The sequence below is a fragment of the Pipra filicauda genome, unplaced genomic scaffold (assembly GCF_003945595.2).
Source record: "Pipra filicauda isolate LSUMZ 115617 unplaced genomic scaffold, ASM394559v2 scaffold226_size1812527_pilon, whole genome shotgun sequence".
Lineage (NCBI taxonomy): Eukaryota > Metazoa > Chordata > Aves > Passeriformes > Pipridae > Pipra > Pipra filicauda.
The window spans coordinates 67,399-86,903 of record NW_024104339.1 but is presented as its reverse complement, the minus strand read 5'-3'; the positions used below and the strand labels follow the sequence as shown (position 1 = coordinate 86,903).

The window sequence follows — 19,505 nt, the reverse complement described above, 5'->3', positions numbered from 1 at the left end:
ACTGAGCAGCTGCTCAAATTCCCTAAAATGACGTGACTTCACTGCCCAGTTCAACCACTTTTGTCTAAATGCGAATCAAAGGGCAAACCACAGCCACAAACATCAGGTGATGGATGTGAGCAGGATGTGATGCAGACTTTGCAGGACAGAGCTGCCCACACACAGCAAAGCAAAGACAGTCTGGGAAACAAGCAAGAGCGGCTCCCACCAGCTCTTGTTTCAGGGCAGTGTTTGTCCAAACCCTTGCACCCAGCTCGAGCTGTGTGTCTGCAGGACCTGTTCCACAACGAGTATTCCCACAAACGTCTCGTCTCTTTGTTGGGAGGCTGGCTGGAGAGAACCCTGTGTCCGTGCCAGAGCTGGTGTGGCAGATCTGTTAAACATTACAGACTGACCCGGAACTGGGAGCACAGTTTGGAAACAGGAAAACACACTGAGCTCAGGGAGTCCTTCAGTCAAAGTTCTGTGACTCAGGACCGTGACAAATGAGTGGGTGCCTGTTTTCTGCAGACAGCCAAGCAGTAATATTTGATAAAGCAATGAGTGCTATCTACAGCCACAGCCCTTCACACAGAGAAGACGTGTTCTCTGCTCCAGGGCCTTTTTTAAGGCACTTTGCTTCCCAGATGTGGGGGATGCTATTTCCAAATCACTCTGAAGACATGATAAAATTACTCCTCCTTCCCTCCGTTCTGAAATGCATTTTATAGCCACTTTGAGTTCTGCCTCCCTAGCTGGGTAATATCCAAGGCAGAATCTTCTGGAAACTGGACTCAGTTGTTCTCCAGGCAGAAAAGCCAAGGGCAGGGGAGCAGGGTGGTGGTGGCCTTTGGGCTGTGCTCAGTGTGGAGGTGTCTGTGCTGTAGAACCTCCCTGCGGGCTCAGAGGGACTGTGTAGGGTAGAGGATGCTTTTGGGATGCCTTGTAGGATCATCTTTCTGTTGGGGGAGACCAAACCTATTCACAGGACTCTGTCAGGATCAAATCAGTGTTTCTTTGGTGTGCCATGTCTGATAGTTCTCACTGTCAGGTGGTTTGGTAGGTGAGTTTTAATATCCATCTTTTTTTTTAAACAAAAACAACCCCAAACAAACCAATAAAAAAAAAGCCAACCTGTCTGAGCAGTGATGGATGGAGCACAGGAGCCTGGATGACAGTAGCATTTATCTTCTCTCAGGTGATGGATGCAGGCTGTTGTCCAGCCAAGTGCTGGATGAGCAGTGCCCCTCACCTTGGCTGGACTAGGTGTGTATGGAGGGGTTTTTTTTGCACATCTCTGCTTGCCAGGGTCACATCTGGATTAAGGACAACAAATCTCTGTGAGCCAGTGTATTCACACCCAGCAAATTTTCAGCATTCCTTAGATGACTGCTAATTGAATCATTGTAAATGAAATAAAGTCCGTGTGCTCATCTTGGAGCAACTGTTCGTTAAACTCTTAGTGTTTGGATAGCATATTGTCAGATTAACAAATCCCTCTCCCTTGGGAGCTGAGATTTAAACTCACGTTCCTCTGATCAGGAAAACAGAGGTGAGAAATTGAGAAATTGATTTTTTTTTCCCCCCCTAGGAAAACAAAGGCAGTGCCGTTACAAAAAGGATCGGAAGACAGGATCTCTTAGTTCCTGCTCCTGTGGCTTGCTTGAGCAATGTCAGGAATTTGGGGCAGCACAAATCAAACAGTCAGCAAGTTCTGGGTGCCCTGGGGTATTGAAAAATGCTTCTGGGGAAGGCTGCTAATTGCATTACGGGTCAGTGCTTCACCAAGTGTCGTTTCTAGTTGTTCTGCATCAAACTGCTCTGCCCCACCAGGCTGCAGCGAAATCCTGCGACAGAGACTGATGCCAAGAGAAATCTCTTCTGCTCTGTGAAGAGGCCAACAAAAAGCTCAAAACTCCTTCCCTTTTGTCCTAAAAGCCCTGAAACAAAACAAGAACCTACTGGGGTCAATGACCCCGAATCAATTGTGGAAGCACCAGCCTGGAAACAGGAAAACACAGACTGGGAACAGTGGGGGTGGCGAGGTGCTGGGAGAGGTCTATTCTCTTACCCCCCACTGTAATTTGGAAGAGGTTGTAGGAAAGTCAGAGGATCAGTGCTGCATCTCTGAGGGTATAAAGAGGCTGATGGCCTCTCTGCTCACATATTTCAAACAGATGTCTTGGCTTTGTGTGAGCCTGCAAGTGGAGTGCTCGACATCTGGCAGCTGCTCCTGGTTAAATGGCTTCTCCTTCCCCAGCTCCCAGTCCGCTGAAAAAAGCAAAAAGAGGAGACAATTGATGAAGCCTTGGAATGAGTGAAGCAAGAAGGAAATGTGAAACACAGGGAAAACACTCGTCCATGAGTATTTAAGGTGGAAAATGCAGCTCATAATGGTTTCAAACTATGAATTTAACATTGTCCTTTCACAGGCATGTTTAAGTGAGGCGTTCAATGGCTTTTCCTCCTCTTTCACATCAAGGCCAGCGTGGACAGAAATACCTGCTGGGATGCTAGGCTTTGCTCCAGTGCACCCTACAGGCCAAGAATAATCAAGTTTAATTGCTTTTTGTGAGAAAAGCTGCAGCAAAAGTACCTAATTTGTACCTTTATACTAAATGCTAAAATTCTGATCCATAAAACACTGTTCATCTTGGGCATACTGAGAAGCATAATTTAAAACAGGTTCTAGCTGTGCAGTTAGGGGAAAACCCACAATGTTTGGGTTTTTATTTAAAGCAGGGACCTTTATTCTCCTGTCTGTGTGGGATGACTGTAACTTCCTCAAAGCAGTGAAAGAACAGTTTTGTCATGGGTGTCCTGGGATAAAGCCGGTGGTTTGTTGGTGTTTTGTTTTTTTTTTAAACAGGGTGTTTAAAATAAGAGTCTCACTGCAGATGTCAAAAGAATCTTCATGCAGTTTAATCAATGTACATGGCAAGGGGAGTCCTGACAGGGGACTGTGGATTAATCATGTGTGCTGGTGACAGGGAACTGAGACATCACTGATTGTTTCTTTTCCTAATTTACTTTCCAGAGGTGCCCCTTTCCCTACAAACACTGCTGGGTCTGCTGGCAAAGGCCGGATGGTACCACGGGGACCAGCGGAGATGGAGAGGATCAGCCACAGCGATGGAGGTGCCCGGAGCAGCGTGGCAGCCGCCCGTCCGTCCATCCCTCTGACAGGGCTGCAGGCGTGGGAGCTCTGAAACGCGGCACCCTGCGGACATCCACTGCTTTTATTCCACATGGACTTTGCACCGGGGCTCTCCCGACCCTGGCAAGGGTCTTTTTTGGTGGGTGGGAACTGAACTGCGGCGTTGGTGTTCTGGTTCCCACATCGTGCCAGACGGGGACCCAGAAGTGCCCTTCTCTTTGGCAGAGAAGGGCAACAAGGCTGGTGAAGGGGTCTAGAAAATGTGTTTTCTGAGGGAGCTGAGTTTGTTTACCTGGAAAAGGTTTGTTTGAGCCTGGAGGAGGCTCATGGGGAGACATCATTGCTCTCCACAACAACCTGAAAGGAGGTTGCAGTGAGGTGGGGACTGGTCTCTTCTACCGTGTGTGCAGTGAGGACTAGAGGAAACGGCCTTAAGCTGTGACAGGGGAAGTTCAGATCAGATACCAGAAATTTTTTTTCACTGTTCAGGTGGTCAGGCATTGGAACGGGCTGTCCAGGGAGAGGTGGCGGAGTCACCGTATCTGGAGAGTGTTTTCCAGAGGCGTCTGGATCTGGCGATGGGTGAGATGCTTTAGGGGCTACAGTGGCAGTGCTGGGCTGGCGGTCGGACTGGAGGATCTTCAAGGTCTCTCCCAACCCTGATGGTTCTGTGATTCTATGACCTCTCTCCCGGTGCCTCCCCCTCACTGCGGGGCTGAGGGGGAAAATGGCGCCGGATCCCCTCAGCGCGGCGCGAGCCTGTGGCGGGAAGGGGGGGGGGGCGTCGCCCCGGGCCCGCCCCTCCCGCCCGCGCTCCCTCCCTCACGCCCCGCCGCCATCTTGCCCGCGGAGAACTGGAGGGGCTGAGCTCCGCCGCCGCCTCTCCCTCTGCCTCACCCCCTCCTTCCCCTCCGGCCGGGCCGCCTTCTCCCGGGGCCGGGGGGCCGGAGCCGGCAGGTAAGGCCTTCAGCGAGGGGCGCTCCCGCCCGCTCAGCCCACTTCAGCTGGCTGTGTGGGCAGGACATCCCCCCTTCCCCACACACGGGGTTCTGCCGCCTGAGGAAGGGGCTACGTCGCCCTCCCCTCAGGGGATGGGGACTCTCTCCTGGGCGGGCCCTTTGCAGGGCTTCTCGGGCTCCCTGGCAGCCCCACAGGTGAGGAGGAGCGGCGTGGGGCTGCGATGTGCGCTGGCCGCTCCAGGATAGGAGGGATGGGATCCGCAGGGACCACAGGGCCCGTGTAACCCACCTGGAGCAGCTGAAGGATTGTAGGGAGGCGTGGGCTGGAAGGGTCCCTTAGCCCAGGGGGATAGATGAGTGTGGAGGGCCGGGAAAATTCCCTGTGGGGAGATGGGTGAGAGGGTGCAGATTCCCTCTGTCCCACGAGGATCCATTGCTTAGTACCATGGTTATCCCATACAGTTATTCCTGCCTCTGTTGCTTTCTGTGCGGACATGCTCAGTTCATGGAGATGTAAAGCCATGTGTACCCAGTAATTGTTGTGTTCATCGTGGCGTGTCTGTGTAACTGTGTGCAGCCCAAAAGGCAGGGCAGGAGTTGGTGCTTCAGCCTCTGTGGTGCCTGTGTTGTCCCAGACCTTGCCCACCTCAAACCAGAGGGTTTTGGTCCCAGGTACCCGTGTGGAGTCACGTCTTTGCACATCTAATAAAGTTCTGCCAGCTTGCTGTCATCCCAACACCCGTTTCAAGGTTGATTACTCTTTAAATGCACCTTCCCTCCCCACACACGCCATGGCCCACTTGTAGCTGCTGAAGTGTGGCCACAAAGAAGTCCTTGACCTATGATGTGAAGAGGAGTGTTTAGTGTTGCTGAATACATCAATATCTTATGGTGGTATAAAATGCACCTTGAGCAATAATGGGGAACAACAATTTTGTCTTTCAGCAGATCTCTTAATGCTTCTCATTTCCCTAATCCATGGAAGGAAGACACACAACTGGGGGGGGGGAAGAGTGCCTTCTGTATGAATGCTTTTAGTAACAGGGAAAGTTGTATCCACGTTGTTCCCATCCAGCCACACCAGCTCTCAGGTGGTGTTCTGAGACCTAAAAGCATTTCTTGTCCGTGCCTTCTTTGGAGCTGAGATGGATCTTGAGCACTGTTATGAATATTTGATGGGTGATGGCCATTAGTTAACAGCTGGGAGTTGCAGAGAGTAGCTGAGCAGCAGAACAGAGAAACACTAGCCTAGAATTAGGTTTATCCTTAAATTGTTGGGCACTTCGTTTGGGAGGGATACAGGTCTGGCTTTTGAGGTGTGGGGGGTTCACCTGGTTCTAGTAGAGTGAAACATCCAGGGCTTCTGAGGCTGAAATTGTTGCTGTTTGTGCTCACTCTCTGCACATTTTGGAGGTTCTGATGACAGGCAGGTTTTCATTCACAGCAGTTAAGCAGAGCTCAGACTGGGCATCAAGAGATTTGTTAGGAAATTCCTGGCTTGACTTTGGCTCTTCATGAGAGCGAATCAGGTTCCTCTGTGACAAAATCAACCTGACCAAGAGAATGTGTAGTTGCAAAGATGAGGTGAAGAGTTTCTTTATAGAGCCAGCCAGCTATCCCTCTAATACAAAAATGGTTGTTTTTTTCTTTTTGTTGCTGTTTTGGAGTACTTAACAGTTGATAAACCATCAGCTTTTTCTAATTAATTACCTGTGACTATTCGATAATTATGTGTCTCAGCAGAGAGATGTTTATCAGGAAAGAAGTTACTGATTTATCTGTAACTTCTTTCATAATTTAAGTTAAGCCATTCATATTTAATATTTCCAGTCCTCTACATAATTCTGAAATGGATGATGAAGCATTATATTTCTTAGACAGAAGTGAGTGAAGTGCAGTAGCCTAGGACTTTTTGAGTTGAATTCTGCTTTGATCTGTCAGGGGCTGCTGGACAATGTGATTTTTTTTTTCTTTTATTTGACTAAAATATTACAGCAGAAGAAGTCAGGAAAATGTAATTTATAAAGAGTAATAAAAAGATGGAAGCCCATCAAATCCTTGGTGGGATTAGTGGTTTGTGCCTTTATTTGAAACAAAAAAAAAATTGTATCGAATTCCTCATGATATTTTTCTCCTGTTTTCACAGGAGAATTATTAATCTCAAAGAATGACAGCAGCTGCTTCAGCAAGTGGATTCATTGTGCGAGAGGTCATTATTTACAGCTGCCAGCTTTATTGAACTCTTCCTTACGTTTCATCCCTATTTGTAAGTTTATCATTTATTGCAAAGTGATGAAAAGAGACACAGTATGGAAACAGACTCTTCTAGCCAGGACCCAGGAGCTCTGTTCAGCTCCATTCTGCCCCTGACTGGCTTTGTGATCTTGGAAAAGTCAATAAATGTCGCTCAGTTCTGTTAAATGAACTGGACAGGCTGATGGAAAAGAGGATCTCTGTTACTAGATGATAGCCTGAGGAAAACAGTTCAAAATAGGAAAAAACCTGTTAAGTTAGGAGATTTTCAGGGGGATCTTTGGAGAGCTCTAGGGAAGCTGTTGAAGTGGGGAAAACAAGTACTAAGGATGCTGGAAAATACAGGCTTATAGGAAATTCTTCACTTTCGAAACAGGGAAAATTTGTTTCTTGTTTTTAACATTGTGGCTCTAACTGACTTTTGATCTCTTGCAGTCTTTTAGAAGTGGAAAAACAACTTAGGGTTGATGTTTTGTGTGTCATCAACTGAAATTGGGGCCATCATGAATATCACCAAGGGTGGGCTGGTGCTGTTTTCAGCTAATTCCAATTCGTCGTGCATGGAACTGTCCAAGAGGATTGCTGAGTAAGTACAGTCTTATTTTATTAATTCTGATTTCTCTCTTTAAGGAAAATTACATGGGAAAACTGCCATGGTTTGCACGAACGTGGTGTGTGCTCTATTGCACAGTGTATTTCAACAGCTGGAGTAGAAGGAGAATAATTTGTGTTGGAATTGTTCCGTGGCAGGCTGGGATTGGCTGCAGCACATTATAGGAAACACGTGGGCAAAATTAATGTTTGGATAGTGTTAAATAATCGTGGCAGAAGTTTTTTATCGTTTTCCTACTCCTTGTAGTGGGGTTTTCTTAGGCAGCAAAACTACATCTCTCCTGCTCGCTGTATATTTTGGATGGGAACATTCCTTTAGCTTAAATCCATGAATAGCTTCAGAACTTTTATGGCTTAAGTAAATTTTCACCTTGCTAATTAGGATGCATAACATTACTGGGAATATTTCACAAGATGGATTTCTTCCCGAGACTTATGGGCCCAAAGTTAGGTGTGGACAGGAGAAGAAAGGGGCTGCAAAGGAACTCAGGTTACGTGTGGCAAGAATTTGGGCATGAGTGTGTGTCATATTCTGTTAACTGTCTCCTTTTTGTAGTGATGGGGATCTGTGCTAATCCTGGCATGGAATAAATACAGCAGGCATTAGTCTTCCATTATCCATAGAATAGTGCTTGCTGTATTTCCTCTTCACTCTACATTGACTGTTTTCTACAGAGGAGAACAACTTAAAAGTTGTTTGTTGCCGTGTATATGCATATATATAGGGCAGGAAATACATATTAAAAATTAGAAATTGTTGCATGATTTAGTATTCAAGCATTTTTTTTTCTGCTGCTTGTTCTTCTGAGCTTGACTTGAAAATGAGTTTAGCTTAGTCTGCAGTGCAGAAACTGTAGGTGCTTTTTAAAGAGATGTCCACTGTAATTATTGGTTTTATGGTTTGGGACTTTCTTTCCTTGCTTTTCTGCCGTGGAATACAGCATTTTCAGTAACTGTTGCATTGTGGGATTTGCATTTGTTTTGTCCTTCCTTTCCCCATATTGACTTCTCCTTGTTTTCCGTTCCTGCAGGCGCCTGGGAGTTGAGATGGGGAAGGTTCAGGTTTATCAGGAGCCAAACAGAGGTGAGCATTTAATTAGCAAAACTGGAATTGTACCCAACACTGATGTGCATGTGTTGGCTCCCCTTTTCTTAGACTCTGTTGAGTTTTGCTATTGCAAATATTACATATTTTTCTCCTTGGCAGAAACAAGAGTGCAGATTCAGGAGTCTGTGAGAGGAAAGGATGTATTTATCATCCAAACAGTTTCAAAGTGAGTAACTGTTTAAAGACCCTGTGCTAGCATTTGACATGGGCTGTCCATAGGAATGCTTCTGGTTTTAATTTTAGTCATCTCTTATGTATGTGATACAGTGCAATAAGCTTAGATTAACTAGATAGAGTCTTTTCTTTGTTGTTATTTGTCTTGGGTTTTTCTTTTAATATGTGCATAAAGCCGACTTTGGCATAAGCAAACTTCTCTTATTTTAATTTTAGTGAATATATCAGTGAAATATTCCCCTGGGTCCCTGCATTCTTTCCCTAAGTGTATTCTTTTCCTTATGTCATTCTCTTTAAATTTTTCCCTTTTCAGCTGCCCATCTCTAGCTCCATCACAGAGCTGTAAATGTAGGAGGAAAATTTCCTGGGCAATGTGTCCCACGATTCAGAAAACAGCATCTTTTATTTTAAGTGAACTTTACAAATGCTAAGGCTATTTTTTTAATGGCAACAGAAATAACAGGTCTTAGTTGATGATCACTTCTCTTAGAGAACAGATGCTAACTGTTAAGTATTTAGCTTGCTCTTGGCTTAACAAGGGAAGAATTTGTTGTATATACAAAGTATTTTTTTAAAAAAGCATATCTATATGGGAAAATACATATATTTTGTGGACAACAGGAAGTGATATTGGGGATAAATTATGGGCTACTTTTTTATAGCAACACCGTCCAACAAAGACAGCTGAATTGTCCAAAATGGAGACAGTGAAAACAGTAAAGAAGTGTAATCCTGGTGAAGAATTCAAATGCTGGGCCCAGGGCACTTGCCATCCTGAAATCCAGAGCTGGAAGCTTAGCGAAGTTTGCTCAGTCTCCATACTTTGAGCTACCCTGGCATGAAATTCCTGGAGTGGGTATAAATCCTGTGCTGAACACAGGATTTTTGTGCCCGGGATGCAGAACGGGATGTTTGTCGTTGCAGGGATGTGAATACTACGATCATGGAGCTCCTGATCATGGTGTATGCGTGTAAAACCTCCTGTGCCAAAAGCATTATTGGAGTGATCCCTTACTTCCCATACAGCAAACAGTGCAAGATGAGGAAAAGGGGCTCCATTGTCTCGAAGTTACTGGCCTCAATGATGTGCAAAGCTGGTAAGAGTGTGGGGCTGTTCTGAAATTATCAGGGCAAGGGGGCTCCTGCTGTCAGCTTCCAGGTTTAGAGAGGTCTGTGCACAAATTGGGACTCTTTGAAAATAACTGCTGAGTTTTTCATGTGTTTAAAACCCACAGAAAAAGGAGAAGTAGAAATTCTCTCATTAGAGATTGTTTCTAATTAGAAACGTTTCCGAACGATGAGTTTGTAAAAAACCCAAACTTGAAGCAGCCATTTTACACTGAGTCCTACTGAGTTGGCAAAATGAGTCTGCTGGGCTCAGCTGCCATGGTATCCATCTCTTAATACCATTCTTTATGTTTTTAACACTCTTGAACAGTTGTGCATTGTCATTTCTGGCCTGCTTTTTACCTGTTGGATGAATGCACTTTGTCCTTTACATTTGAGATGATGTGGGAGAATGAGTCTATTCATTTCCACAGCCTTCAGCACATTTTCTGCTCCTTTCCTTTCATTCCCACTGCTGGGAAAAAACAGGCATTCATACCAAACACAGTGTGAGCTGGTTTGTTATTTTGAGAGAAGTGGGGTTTGGTGTTTAGGAGTTGGGCCCCTTTTTCAGGAGTTCAGGACTACGATGAGTGTGCCGGGGTCTGTGACATAGGGCAAATTAGTGCTTCCATTTTGTCCCGTGGAGAAGGATCTTACCTGCCTCAGTGTGGCACTGCTGAGTCAGTTATGTGGAGTGTTCTGAGGTTCTTTTAAAAAGGCACTGTAGAAGTCTCAAAACATGTCAATGCCCGTGTGCTTAAGAGGGACATAGTTAATTTGTTATGTACTTTCAGGCAGATGAACCTCAGGACTAAAGGGTGGGCTCAGTTCAGCGCACGCTGTGTCTCACCTAAAAATCCACTGCGCAGGCTGGAAGGGTTAATGACCTTTCCCAAAATCTTCACTTTCACTGAGTGTAATGTTGTTCTCGTGCAGCTTGGAGGTTTTCTGGACAAGCTTCAGTGAAACTTAGAAAAATAAAGACTGTCTTGTCTTGTTCTCTCTTCCTTTTCTTGATGTGCTTCTCTCTATGTCTTGTTCCTTTTTTTTTTAAGGACTAACTCATCTTATTACCATGGATCTACATCAGAAGGAAATTCAGGGCTTCTTCAACATTCCAGTTGATAACTTGAGAGCATCCCCGTTTTTACTACAGTACATCCAAGAAGAGGTGAGGAAGGCCTGCTGTTACAGTTACTTTTTTTTTACATTACCTTTTTTGTCATGTCTCAAGGCATCTGAAACAAATTCCTCTGAAAAGATTAACTCTTCAAACAGAATTTTAAGGGGAAAGGACCAGTTTGTGGCAGGGAATGGTGTTGGGGCAGTTGATTATTTTCCTCCCCATGTGCTTAACTTTTGCTTCCCTGGAGAGCTGGTGTTTTCTTACTTGTGCAGCAACGCTGCTCTATCTTCTTAGATATATTCCCCTAATATTGGAAAAAAAAAAAGTTAGGATTTCTGTGCTCTTGATGTCCTCTTCCTTTCCTGCTTCCAGTTTCCTTGACGTTTATAGGATGGAGTGCTTGTGTGGGTGTAATTAATGTCTCATGATAAAAGCCACTTTGGGAATTGTAAACTATGAGAGAGCCTATTGATCATGCTCTGAAAGCAAGCCCAGCTGATTTCTTGTGTGGAAATCTCACCCACTGTTTGTTCAGCATGTCTTGACTTGAGCAGCTTAACTTGGGGCGTTCTGAGCTTCCATTTCTCCATCTTATTTTTACAAGTGCTTTGAGAAGGGCTGCTGGTAGATTCATCCATGCAAATTGTGCAAATGATAATTGTAGGTATAAGATACATGTTAAGCCTCTGACTAATGATAATTTGGAATAAAGCAAATGCTTTCTTCCTGGTGAGAGAAAAGGTTGGGTTCACTCTTACTTTTGGTTCCAAGCTATTTCTTTTTATAGGGTTATGAATGCCCCAATTTAAAAACCAAAATGAAACGCACCCCACCCCACCCCCCTAAGAAAACCCAAACCCACATGATTTTGTTATGACAGTGTTAAAATCTGTTTGGGGAATCAGTTACCATTTGAAGCTCTCTTTATCATTTCATTTGGTAATAGAATCAAAGAGGGTGGCAAAACAAAACCCCAGGCTTTGGCTTTGCCACAGTCATTCATCTTGTGTTCCAGGAGAGAAGTATTGCACATTGTAAGGACTTCCTAAGTTTAAAAAAAGGGAAAAAAAGTGGAAAACCAAGTATGCAGACACAAGAGAGGTTGTGCCTTTAGATGTTGCTACAGTGTGTGATTTATAGTCGATAGCAAGATCATGGTCCTGGTTTGGTCTTGAAGCACTTTTTGAATCATGAGCTTTTAATGGCTTACAAAGAATTGTTGCAGCTTTGAGTCTGGCACTGCTGTGCAGTCTAACAAATGAACATTTACAGAGGGATCTGAAGTACGTGTAGAGAAGTCTTAGAAGATACTTTCAGTTCTTTATGTCTTCATTCCTCTGCTCGTCCGTGAGGGGACTTGTTAAAACTAGAGTTGACTGACTGGATCTGATCACTTGGGATCTACATTGGCAAGTACCTTGACCAGCCAAGTCGTTTATAGTATCTTAAAACTGTGACCCAGCGCTGCTCAGGAGGAATTTAGTATTCATCCCAAGTTCCTGGTGGCCACAGCTTACTGGATATCCTTCATTGGGAATGCCAGAGCTTTCAAAGCAGTTGGAGTCATGATGGGGTGCACTGAATAGCATGAAATGGAGTCCAGCTTGGTAAGAGTGGAGGCCATTTAAAAAGCATTTAACTGAAAGGTGAGAGGACGAGGGCTTGTAGTTGTTCCCTGTTGGGAATTTATGCATAGGTGTGAAGAGAATTACTCAGTGTTGTGGGATGAAGACAGTCCAATCAGTGAAACTCATGTGATATGAAAATAATTTTGTTGGGTTTCCTCTGTATTGCTTAGAAAATGTTGGATACTTGGTGTCTTCTCTTTCCTGTGTGTACAAGTTAATCCCAGAGTGATGTAGCTCTTTGTTTTGAGGAGTTGTTGATACCTTACTGCTTTGTGGATGACACTTCTGGCTTTCCGACTTCATTTTTGAAGAGCTGAGAACAAATTTGGTAATTTGGCAGGGGAAAAATGAGGCAATGGTGTCTGAACAAGATCAAAGCCTCTGTTATGTCAAGTGACAGGCCCTGCCTTGTCCATACCTTCCGTCATGTTAATCTTTGTAGCCTCTTGTATAACTGAGTGTTTGTAAAGGACGGAACATGCTGAATTCCCAGTGTTATAGGTGGAGTTAGTAACATTGTGGGTTATTAGCGTTGCCCGACAACGTCCTCGGAAAAGTTCTTGTTTTCAGTTGATTAGGTCCTTGCCCAAATCTTTTTCTTTCCTGTGCTTGTTTCAGGGAGAGCTTTTGGAAATATTCAGCCAACTCAGTTTGTGTGTTTGAGGAAAAGATTGTGGAAGAACTTACCTTGCCTGTGTTTGCAGAAAACCTACTTGTTTCTATGCCCTGGGATGAGTATTTGACATCTTGACAGCAAGGTGGTGAGCAGCATGACAGGGTGTCAGCCCCCCAAATTTGTGCAATTACATCAATTTGCAGGTCCCTTAACTCTGGGAGACCTGCTCTGTAGGACTTTGCTTGGCTGAGAACTGTGGCAATGGAGAGAGGGCCAGCCAGGTTCTCTTTCAGCTGCTCTCCATAGAGATGGATCATCCCAGGGAAACACAGTGAAGGAAACTACTGAGTTTGCAAGGAATGGGGTGAGATGAGATATGAGAGGGAGCGTAGGTTGCTGTGGAAAGGAGGGCTGGAAGCGTGAATAGTGGAATGCTTGGGAAGTTACGGACAAGGCAAGATGAGTCTGATGTGGAGTCACTGTTTGCAGGGAAAATGGAGATGAGGATAAGAAACTTTTGAGAGATGGGGACTAAAATGGTGGTTAAACAGAGAGCAGGAGTCTGGAGTGAAAAACCAGTGTGAAAATGGGTCAGGGGCAGCAAACTGAGGAGTAGATTGTGTTTGTGAAACGTGACTGAAACCTCTATCAAACCTCAAAAGGAAATCCAGACTTCCTGGCCTTACCCCTCTGGTGCTGTTGACGTTTGCAGCAGCATCTCCTCGTGCTGGTCAGTGTGGAGGACAGTTTGCAGCACTGTGAGACTGTGACTCCAGGAGAGTGCAGTGAACATGGAACTTTTATCCCTTCTGATTGTCCATAGAAATAGTTGGTGTTACGTGATGGAGAGGTGTGACTTTTCTCGGTGTACTCTCTAAAGCAATAGGAAATGGGTGAAATGCTGTTTTCAAGTGATGAAAGACAATTAAAGTTGAACAGGAAACTTTAATTTTGATGGTTTCCTGTTTCTTTCAACACTTGTCTGCCTAGCCCTGATGTTCTAAAGCAGTTACTTTTCTGTAATCTCTCCTATAACATGGGGTATATGAAAGGTACAGTTCCAATATCTGAATTTTCTAAATACCTGTTTTTACTGAGCTGTCAACTCTGATCATTTACCATGGATTCCTGAGGTTGCTTTCTTAGGTGAAAATGTTCGATGCTTAAAGTTCTTCTGGCAAAATAAAGTTCTCTGATTCTTACTGAGTTTAAATTTGTCTAAAGATATGAAGTGGACATTGCTATCTGTTATTTACTACAGATACCAGACTACAGGAATGCTGTAATTGTGGCCAAATCTCCTGCGTCTGCAAAGAGGTGGGTAAGATCTGCTCTCTTGCCTTAGAGCAGGAAATCTCTGTCGGGATTTTGTTCTTAGGATCAAGTGAAGGACAGATATCCAATAATTAGAAGATGCAGCCTTCAAACCCCTCCCAGTTCTGCCTTGTCAGCTGTGTAGTTTTTACATCATCTCTGTAATCACAATAAATCTAAGGAGACTTGAAAAAAACAAACAAAAGGATGAGGTAAATCAGTGCAGTGCTTATGATAAAGAAGGTTTTTAATCATGTTCTATTTGTGTGCATTTACATTTTAAATTTCCTGCTGTAAATGAAGAAAAATGGCTGGAAACGTAATGCCATTCATCCAAAGGAATTGCTTAATGTGGGCTTAACTATAAGAACATGGTTGATCAGATCCTAAATACAGATGGTGAAACAGGATTTGATATTTGAGAAGATTTTGATTGTGAAGTCCTTGTGGTTGAATGACTGTTCTTAATCCATGAAGCTTTTTAGTTGACTGTTCCCAGATGCTTTGGAATTACACTGCTGTCAGCAGGTGCTGTAAGAGCTGGACAATGGTTTAAGAGATGCTGTATTTGCTGTGGTGACAAACCAAGAGTTTGTTGAAGAGTTATTTAGACTTTCATGCCAAGGAATTTGTGATACTTTGTGTTTTTGTTATTTTATGTAACAATTCAACTTGTGTCATCTTTGTTCTCCAGCAGTACTTTTTGTGATTTCTTTTGTTTTGGCCAGTCATTTTCCATTTGTTTCTCTCCCATTTCTTTTCCACGGCGTCAGTGTTGCCACTTGGGTGTAGACAGGCTTTTGTTGAAGCATTTTAACACTCATCCAGTAATTGTCAATGCCAGCAAATAGTCTGTTCAAACTGACCAGACAGATGGGTTGCACACACAGGGATTTGGGGAGGAGAGGTTCCCAGAGCTGTATTGTTAAACTTCTTCATGTGGAACTACGAGCATTTAAGGGCAGTATTTGAAGAGGCACATTGTATTGGGGAAAGGGTGATTGGATGTTTCAGCCTAATCCAGGCTGAAAGCAATCCAGGAAAATACTTGTGATGAATGCCTACTTGTGAAAAAGAACCCGTGCTTGGTGGAGTTCAGAATGTTTCTGCGGTTTCTGAGCTCACTGGAAAATTAATAAATCATTTTGCTCTTACTTTGAACTTTGTTCGGTTTAATATTGCATTTTAACGTAATTATTATGGTTTTATTGATAGGATTATGGCTGCTAAGTCCTAACTCTTAATGTTTGGAATAATAATTACCTGTAATTAACTACTCGCAAGCATATTGTAACTGTATGATAACCACAGGGTGGAAGATTCTTCATTTTTAATTAACTGAGTATCATGATGGGCAAATTATTCTCTGGACTCTGGATTGTTTGGATAGTGAAACAAGGCTTAAGGATAGAGGAGATGATTCAGGCACGGGTCTGAGGTGCTGATGTTAGAGCAGAGTGACTCACTTTAGATGTGCTGGGTTCACTTGGACCAGAGGAGGTGAGATGGGGTGGCTTGGGCAGGGTCCCAAACTTTGGGTGTGCAAGGTAAGGTGGGACAGATGTGCTAATTTACACTTGCTGCTTCCAGTATCTGGGATACAAGCACTGTCTGTGAAATTCCCATTTTCCTGGCTCTCTGCTTTGCCCGCTCCCCCAGCTAACCTCACACTTCTTTCCAGAAATTTCTAATTTTAGTCAAAGAAATACCGTGCTGTGAAGGAACTTTATGTCAGCTAATAATAAAATCCAGGCTGTTCAGCTTGAAGTGTGGTTTGCCAGGCAGAATGATCATCTGGACCCCCTTTTCCACAGGGTATCTCAGATTGTGTCAGCAGGTCAGGGATATTGTCTTTATTTAGTGCTAAAAATAAATAGGTGAACACTTTTTTTTCATATGAATATATATTTTTTCCTGTGAAATGTAGACAATCTAGACATCAAGACTATTCTTGGTTACTGTTAGATGAGATTCCTAAAGCATTGGAATCCCAAGGATGCTGAAGGCTAGGGAATGGTTTTTTGGCTGTTGGGCAAAGCAGAAGGGAGTAATCACAATTATGTGACTTGCAACATTTATCCTGTTGCTTCAAGGCCCATATGGGCACTTTCAGAGTTATGCTGACTCACAAACCTGGTGGAATCAAGATACTAAGGGGCAAGTGGTTCCTTCCATGTGTCCTCCTAAAATTTTAGGATCATTTAATTTTCCTCTGAAATGGTAGAAATAAAATGGAAATAGGATTGTATGTAGGTGAATTATTTTAAATTTAACGCGTTCCTGGTGTTTTTTAATCCTTTCCCTGCAGGGCACAGTCGTTCGCTGAGCGCCTGCGGTTGGGAATCGCTGTGATCCACGGGGAAGCTCAGGATGCCGAGTCTGACATGGTGGATGGTCGGCACTCCCCACCCACAGCCAAATATGTCGCTGCTATTCACCCCAGTCTGGAGATCCCCAGTAAGTAAGTGTGTGTGGGAAAGTGTTGCCTGGCCTTTTCTTGGGGAATGGGGCTGGCAGTGATGGGCCAGCAAAAAGGAACTGGTGGTGTCTGCCAGCCACTTTGTTTCTGTGCTAAAATTAAGAATTCGTTGAACTGGTTCACAATTTGAGTGTAAATGAATGTAGTTAATATTTTAACTAAGCTTAAAAAGATCATTTATGTATTAAAGTCCTGCTGGTTTTCCCAGTAATGCTGTTGAAATAGTTGTTGATCCATGTCTCTCTCTTAACTGTGGTGACCCAGCAGACATTATTAAAGTAAATTATATAAACTTTCTCTTTTCTTTCTCCTTTCTATCCCTGTAAACCAATTTACCCTTAATCAGTGCTGATTCCCAAGGAAAAGCCACCCATCACAGTTGTTGGAGATGTGGGAGGAAGAATAGCTATCATCGTGGTAAGATGTCCTCACTTCTCATCAATGATGTTAAACGTGTTAAAGTTGAAGAAATCAAGTTAAACATTCTGTATCAGCCACTAAACTTGGGTTGCTGGTGGACTTTTGATTCCATGGGGCAGGACTGAGCACACTGTGAAGTGATCCATGCTGAAAAGCAGAGTTTGGACCTTGTTTCCTTGAGTAGGGCAGGTGAAACTCTGTTCAGTGCTTACCTGAAGGAGAGGGGTTTCAGGTGCACATCAGAGCAGGGGAGAATCACTGTGTTTCTGTCCAGGAGTTTTAGTGAAGCTGAGATGATGGACATGGACCTGTTGGAGCAAGTCTAGAGGAGGCCACCAGGTTGATTAGAAGGATAGAGCTCCTCTGCTGTGAGGAAAGGCTGAGAGAATTGGGATTGTTCAGCCTGGAGAGGAGAAGGCTCGGGGTGACCTAACTGTGGCCTTCCAGGGCCTGAAGGGACCGACAGGAAAGATGGAGAGGGACTATTTCCAAGGACCTGGAGTGACAGGACAAGGGAGAATGGCTTTAAGCTGACAGAGAGTAGGGTTAGATTAGATATTAGGAAAAAATTCTTCCCTCTGAGGGTGGTGAGGCCCTGGCATGGGTTTCCCAGAGAAGCTGTGGCTGCCCCATCCCTGGAAGTGTCCAAGACCAGGTTGGATGGGGCTTGGAGCAACCTGGGATAGTGGAAGGTGTCCCTGCCCACACCAAGGGGTGGAATGAGATGATCTTTAAGATCCCTTCCAACCCAGACCATTCCATAATTGTGTGATTCAGTCGTGGTTTCTCTAAAGCAGGGTGTTATCTCTGGGCTTGTCATAAAAAAGGGCAATCTTCTGATAGTTTGGGTTCTGCTGTACTTGCTAGAGCTGCCCTGTCAGTCTGAGTGCTGTGTGTGAGGCTGTGGTGACTCGTGGGTGACTCGGTGGTGTCTTGGCAGGATGACATCATCGATGATGTCGACAGCTTCCTGGCTGCGGCCGAGACCCTCAAGGAGAGGGGGGCTTACAAGATCTTTGTCATGGCCACCCACGGCCTCTTGTCTTCAGACGCTCCCCGGCTGATCGAGGAGTCTGCCATCGATGAGGTAAGTGTGGATTCCGAATCCTGATCAAATGATTGGTTTTTTTTTTTTAAGGAAACATCTACCTGTCCTTAAGCTACAGCAGGAGAGGGAAATGTGGGAAATGGTGAGGTGCTGGACTGCCAGTGTCAATGGAGCTTTCCCCTCAGTGTTGGGGATATTTTGTACCTTCCTCTGGCTCTTCGTGGCAGAATGAATGAAAGAAGGACAGTGCCATTAGTATCCATGGATACTTTTCCTAGGATTTTGACCCTGACAATAATGTAAAATCTTATCAGCAGTGGTGGCTTGATAAAATCTGTGAAACTCTCTTTCACACTTCCAATAGGGAAGGTGGAAAACATAACGGAGCTACGTCCTCCTGATCATTTTCTCTTCCTGTAGGTGGTTGTTACAAACACAATTCCACATGAAATACAGAAACTCCAGTGCCCTAAAATCAAGACTGTGGATATCAGCATGATCCTCTCGGAAGCCATTCGCAGGATCCACAACGGGGAGTCCATGTCGTACCTTTTCAGGAATATAGGACTGGATGATTAATGCTTCTTACTCTAAAGAAACACCCCGGGCCAAACTGGAAGTGAACAGAGAACGAGCTGTGAAGCATCGTGCTTTACCTTAATCTTTCCGTTGAGCCACTTCTTGTTTTCTCTTGGTTTAAGTATGGAGGTAGAACAGTTTTTGAGAGCTTTTTTTTTTTCTTTGCAGGTTTTTTTTTTTGAGGGGGGGTGGGTGGGAATAAACATTTTACAAAAAACTGTTCGAGTTGCTTTTAGGTTAGTTGCACTATACAGGATGGAAAAATCCCACAAAACACTTGAGGCAAGAAATTGGCTTCTAAATTAAGCATTCCTTTTCCAAAGCTGCTTGCTACAAGTGCTTTAAATGATAACAAACTGAAGTGACTGTATAATATTTGCATTTTAAAAGCCAAAAAGGTTGTACTGTTGTATGCAGTTCAGTGATTTTGTAGGAGTGCTTTTATAGAAAAGCATATGGAATATGCACCTGTATTTATTTTCTGCAACAAAGAATAAAGACTTGTTTTGTGTGAGCTTTCTAAAAATGTTCATGTGCTGGTCCCTTGTCTTCCAGACTCTGTCCTCTTAAATACTGGCAGGTGTTACAGGTGGATATCAGGGAGCAACAGGGACTTAGAAACTGAAAGTTGACCTTTGTCGACACCAATTCTCTGCGTGAGACGAACTTCCAAGGGCTTTGGAGGGTTCATTGACTTCTGAGGATAAAAGCAGGTGTTTTCCTTAACGTTAATGGGTACACCAGGCTGATGTATTCACACTTGTCAGTACTTTGGATGTGTTAATGCGGGTCAAATTCCAGCGGGGCAGCGAGGGGGAAGGTTGGCTCCTCTCAGGGATGTGTGGAGCTGCTGCTGCGGCTCCTTCAAAGGGAGGAGGAACGCTGACCTGACTCGGTGATGGGCATATTAGTTGCACTGTGTTTATTTTATTAGTGAGACCTT

At 44.2% G+C, this 19,505-nt stretch overlaps 1 protein-coding gene across 1 annotated transcript; it reads left to right on the top strand.

Annotated features, from left to right (window-relative positions):
- The first annotated feature begins 3,971 nt into the window (after positions 1–3,971).
- Positions 3,972–19,104, top strand: PRPSAP2 (phosphoribosyl pyrophosphate synthetase associated protein 2). The gene is made up of 12 exons (XM_027743069.2): positions 3,972–4,093; positions 6,242–6,361; positions 6,784–6,934; positions 7,992–8,044; positions 8,168–8,234; positions 9,167–9,339; positions 10,408–10,523; positions 13,984–14,039; positions 16,345–16,493; positions 16,862–16,932; positions 17,876–18,022; positions 18,404–19,104. Exons 3-12 carry the CDS (start codon positions 6,816–6,818, stop codon positions 18,560–18,562), a joined length of 1,110 nt encoding a protein of 369 aa, XP_027598870.1. The 5' UTR covers positions 3,972–4,093; positions 6,242–6,361; positions 6,784–6,815; the 3' UTR covers positions 18,563–19,104.
- Positions 19,105–19,505: the final 401 nt, after the last annotated feature.

Excerpts from the sequence above, each read along its gene's own strand:
- PRPSAP2 (XM_027743069.2), top strand. The coding sequence starts at position 6,816 with ATGTTTTGTGTGTCATCAACTGAAATTGGGGCCATCATGAATATCACC. Across the intron at positions 6,935-7,991 it reads CTGTCCAAGAGGATTGCTGA|GCGCCTGGGAGTTGAGATGG; the intron begins GTAAGTACAGTC and ends CCGTTCCTGCAG. Across the intron at positions 16,494-16,861 it reads CCCCAGTCTGGAGATCCCCA|TGCTGATTCCCAAGGAAAAG; the intron begins GTAAGTAAGTGT and ends ACCCTTAATCAG.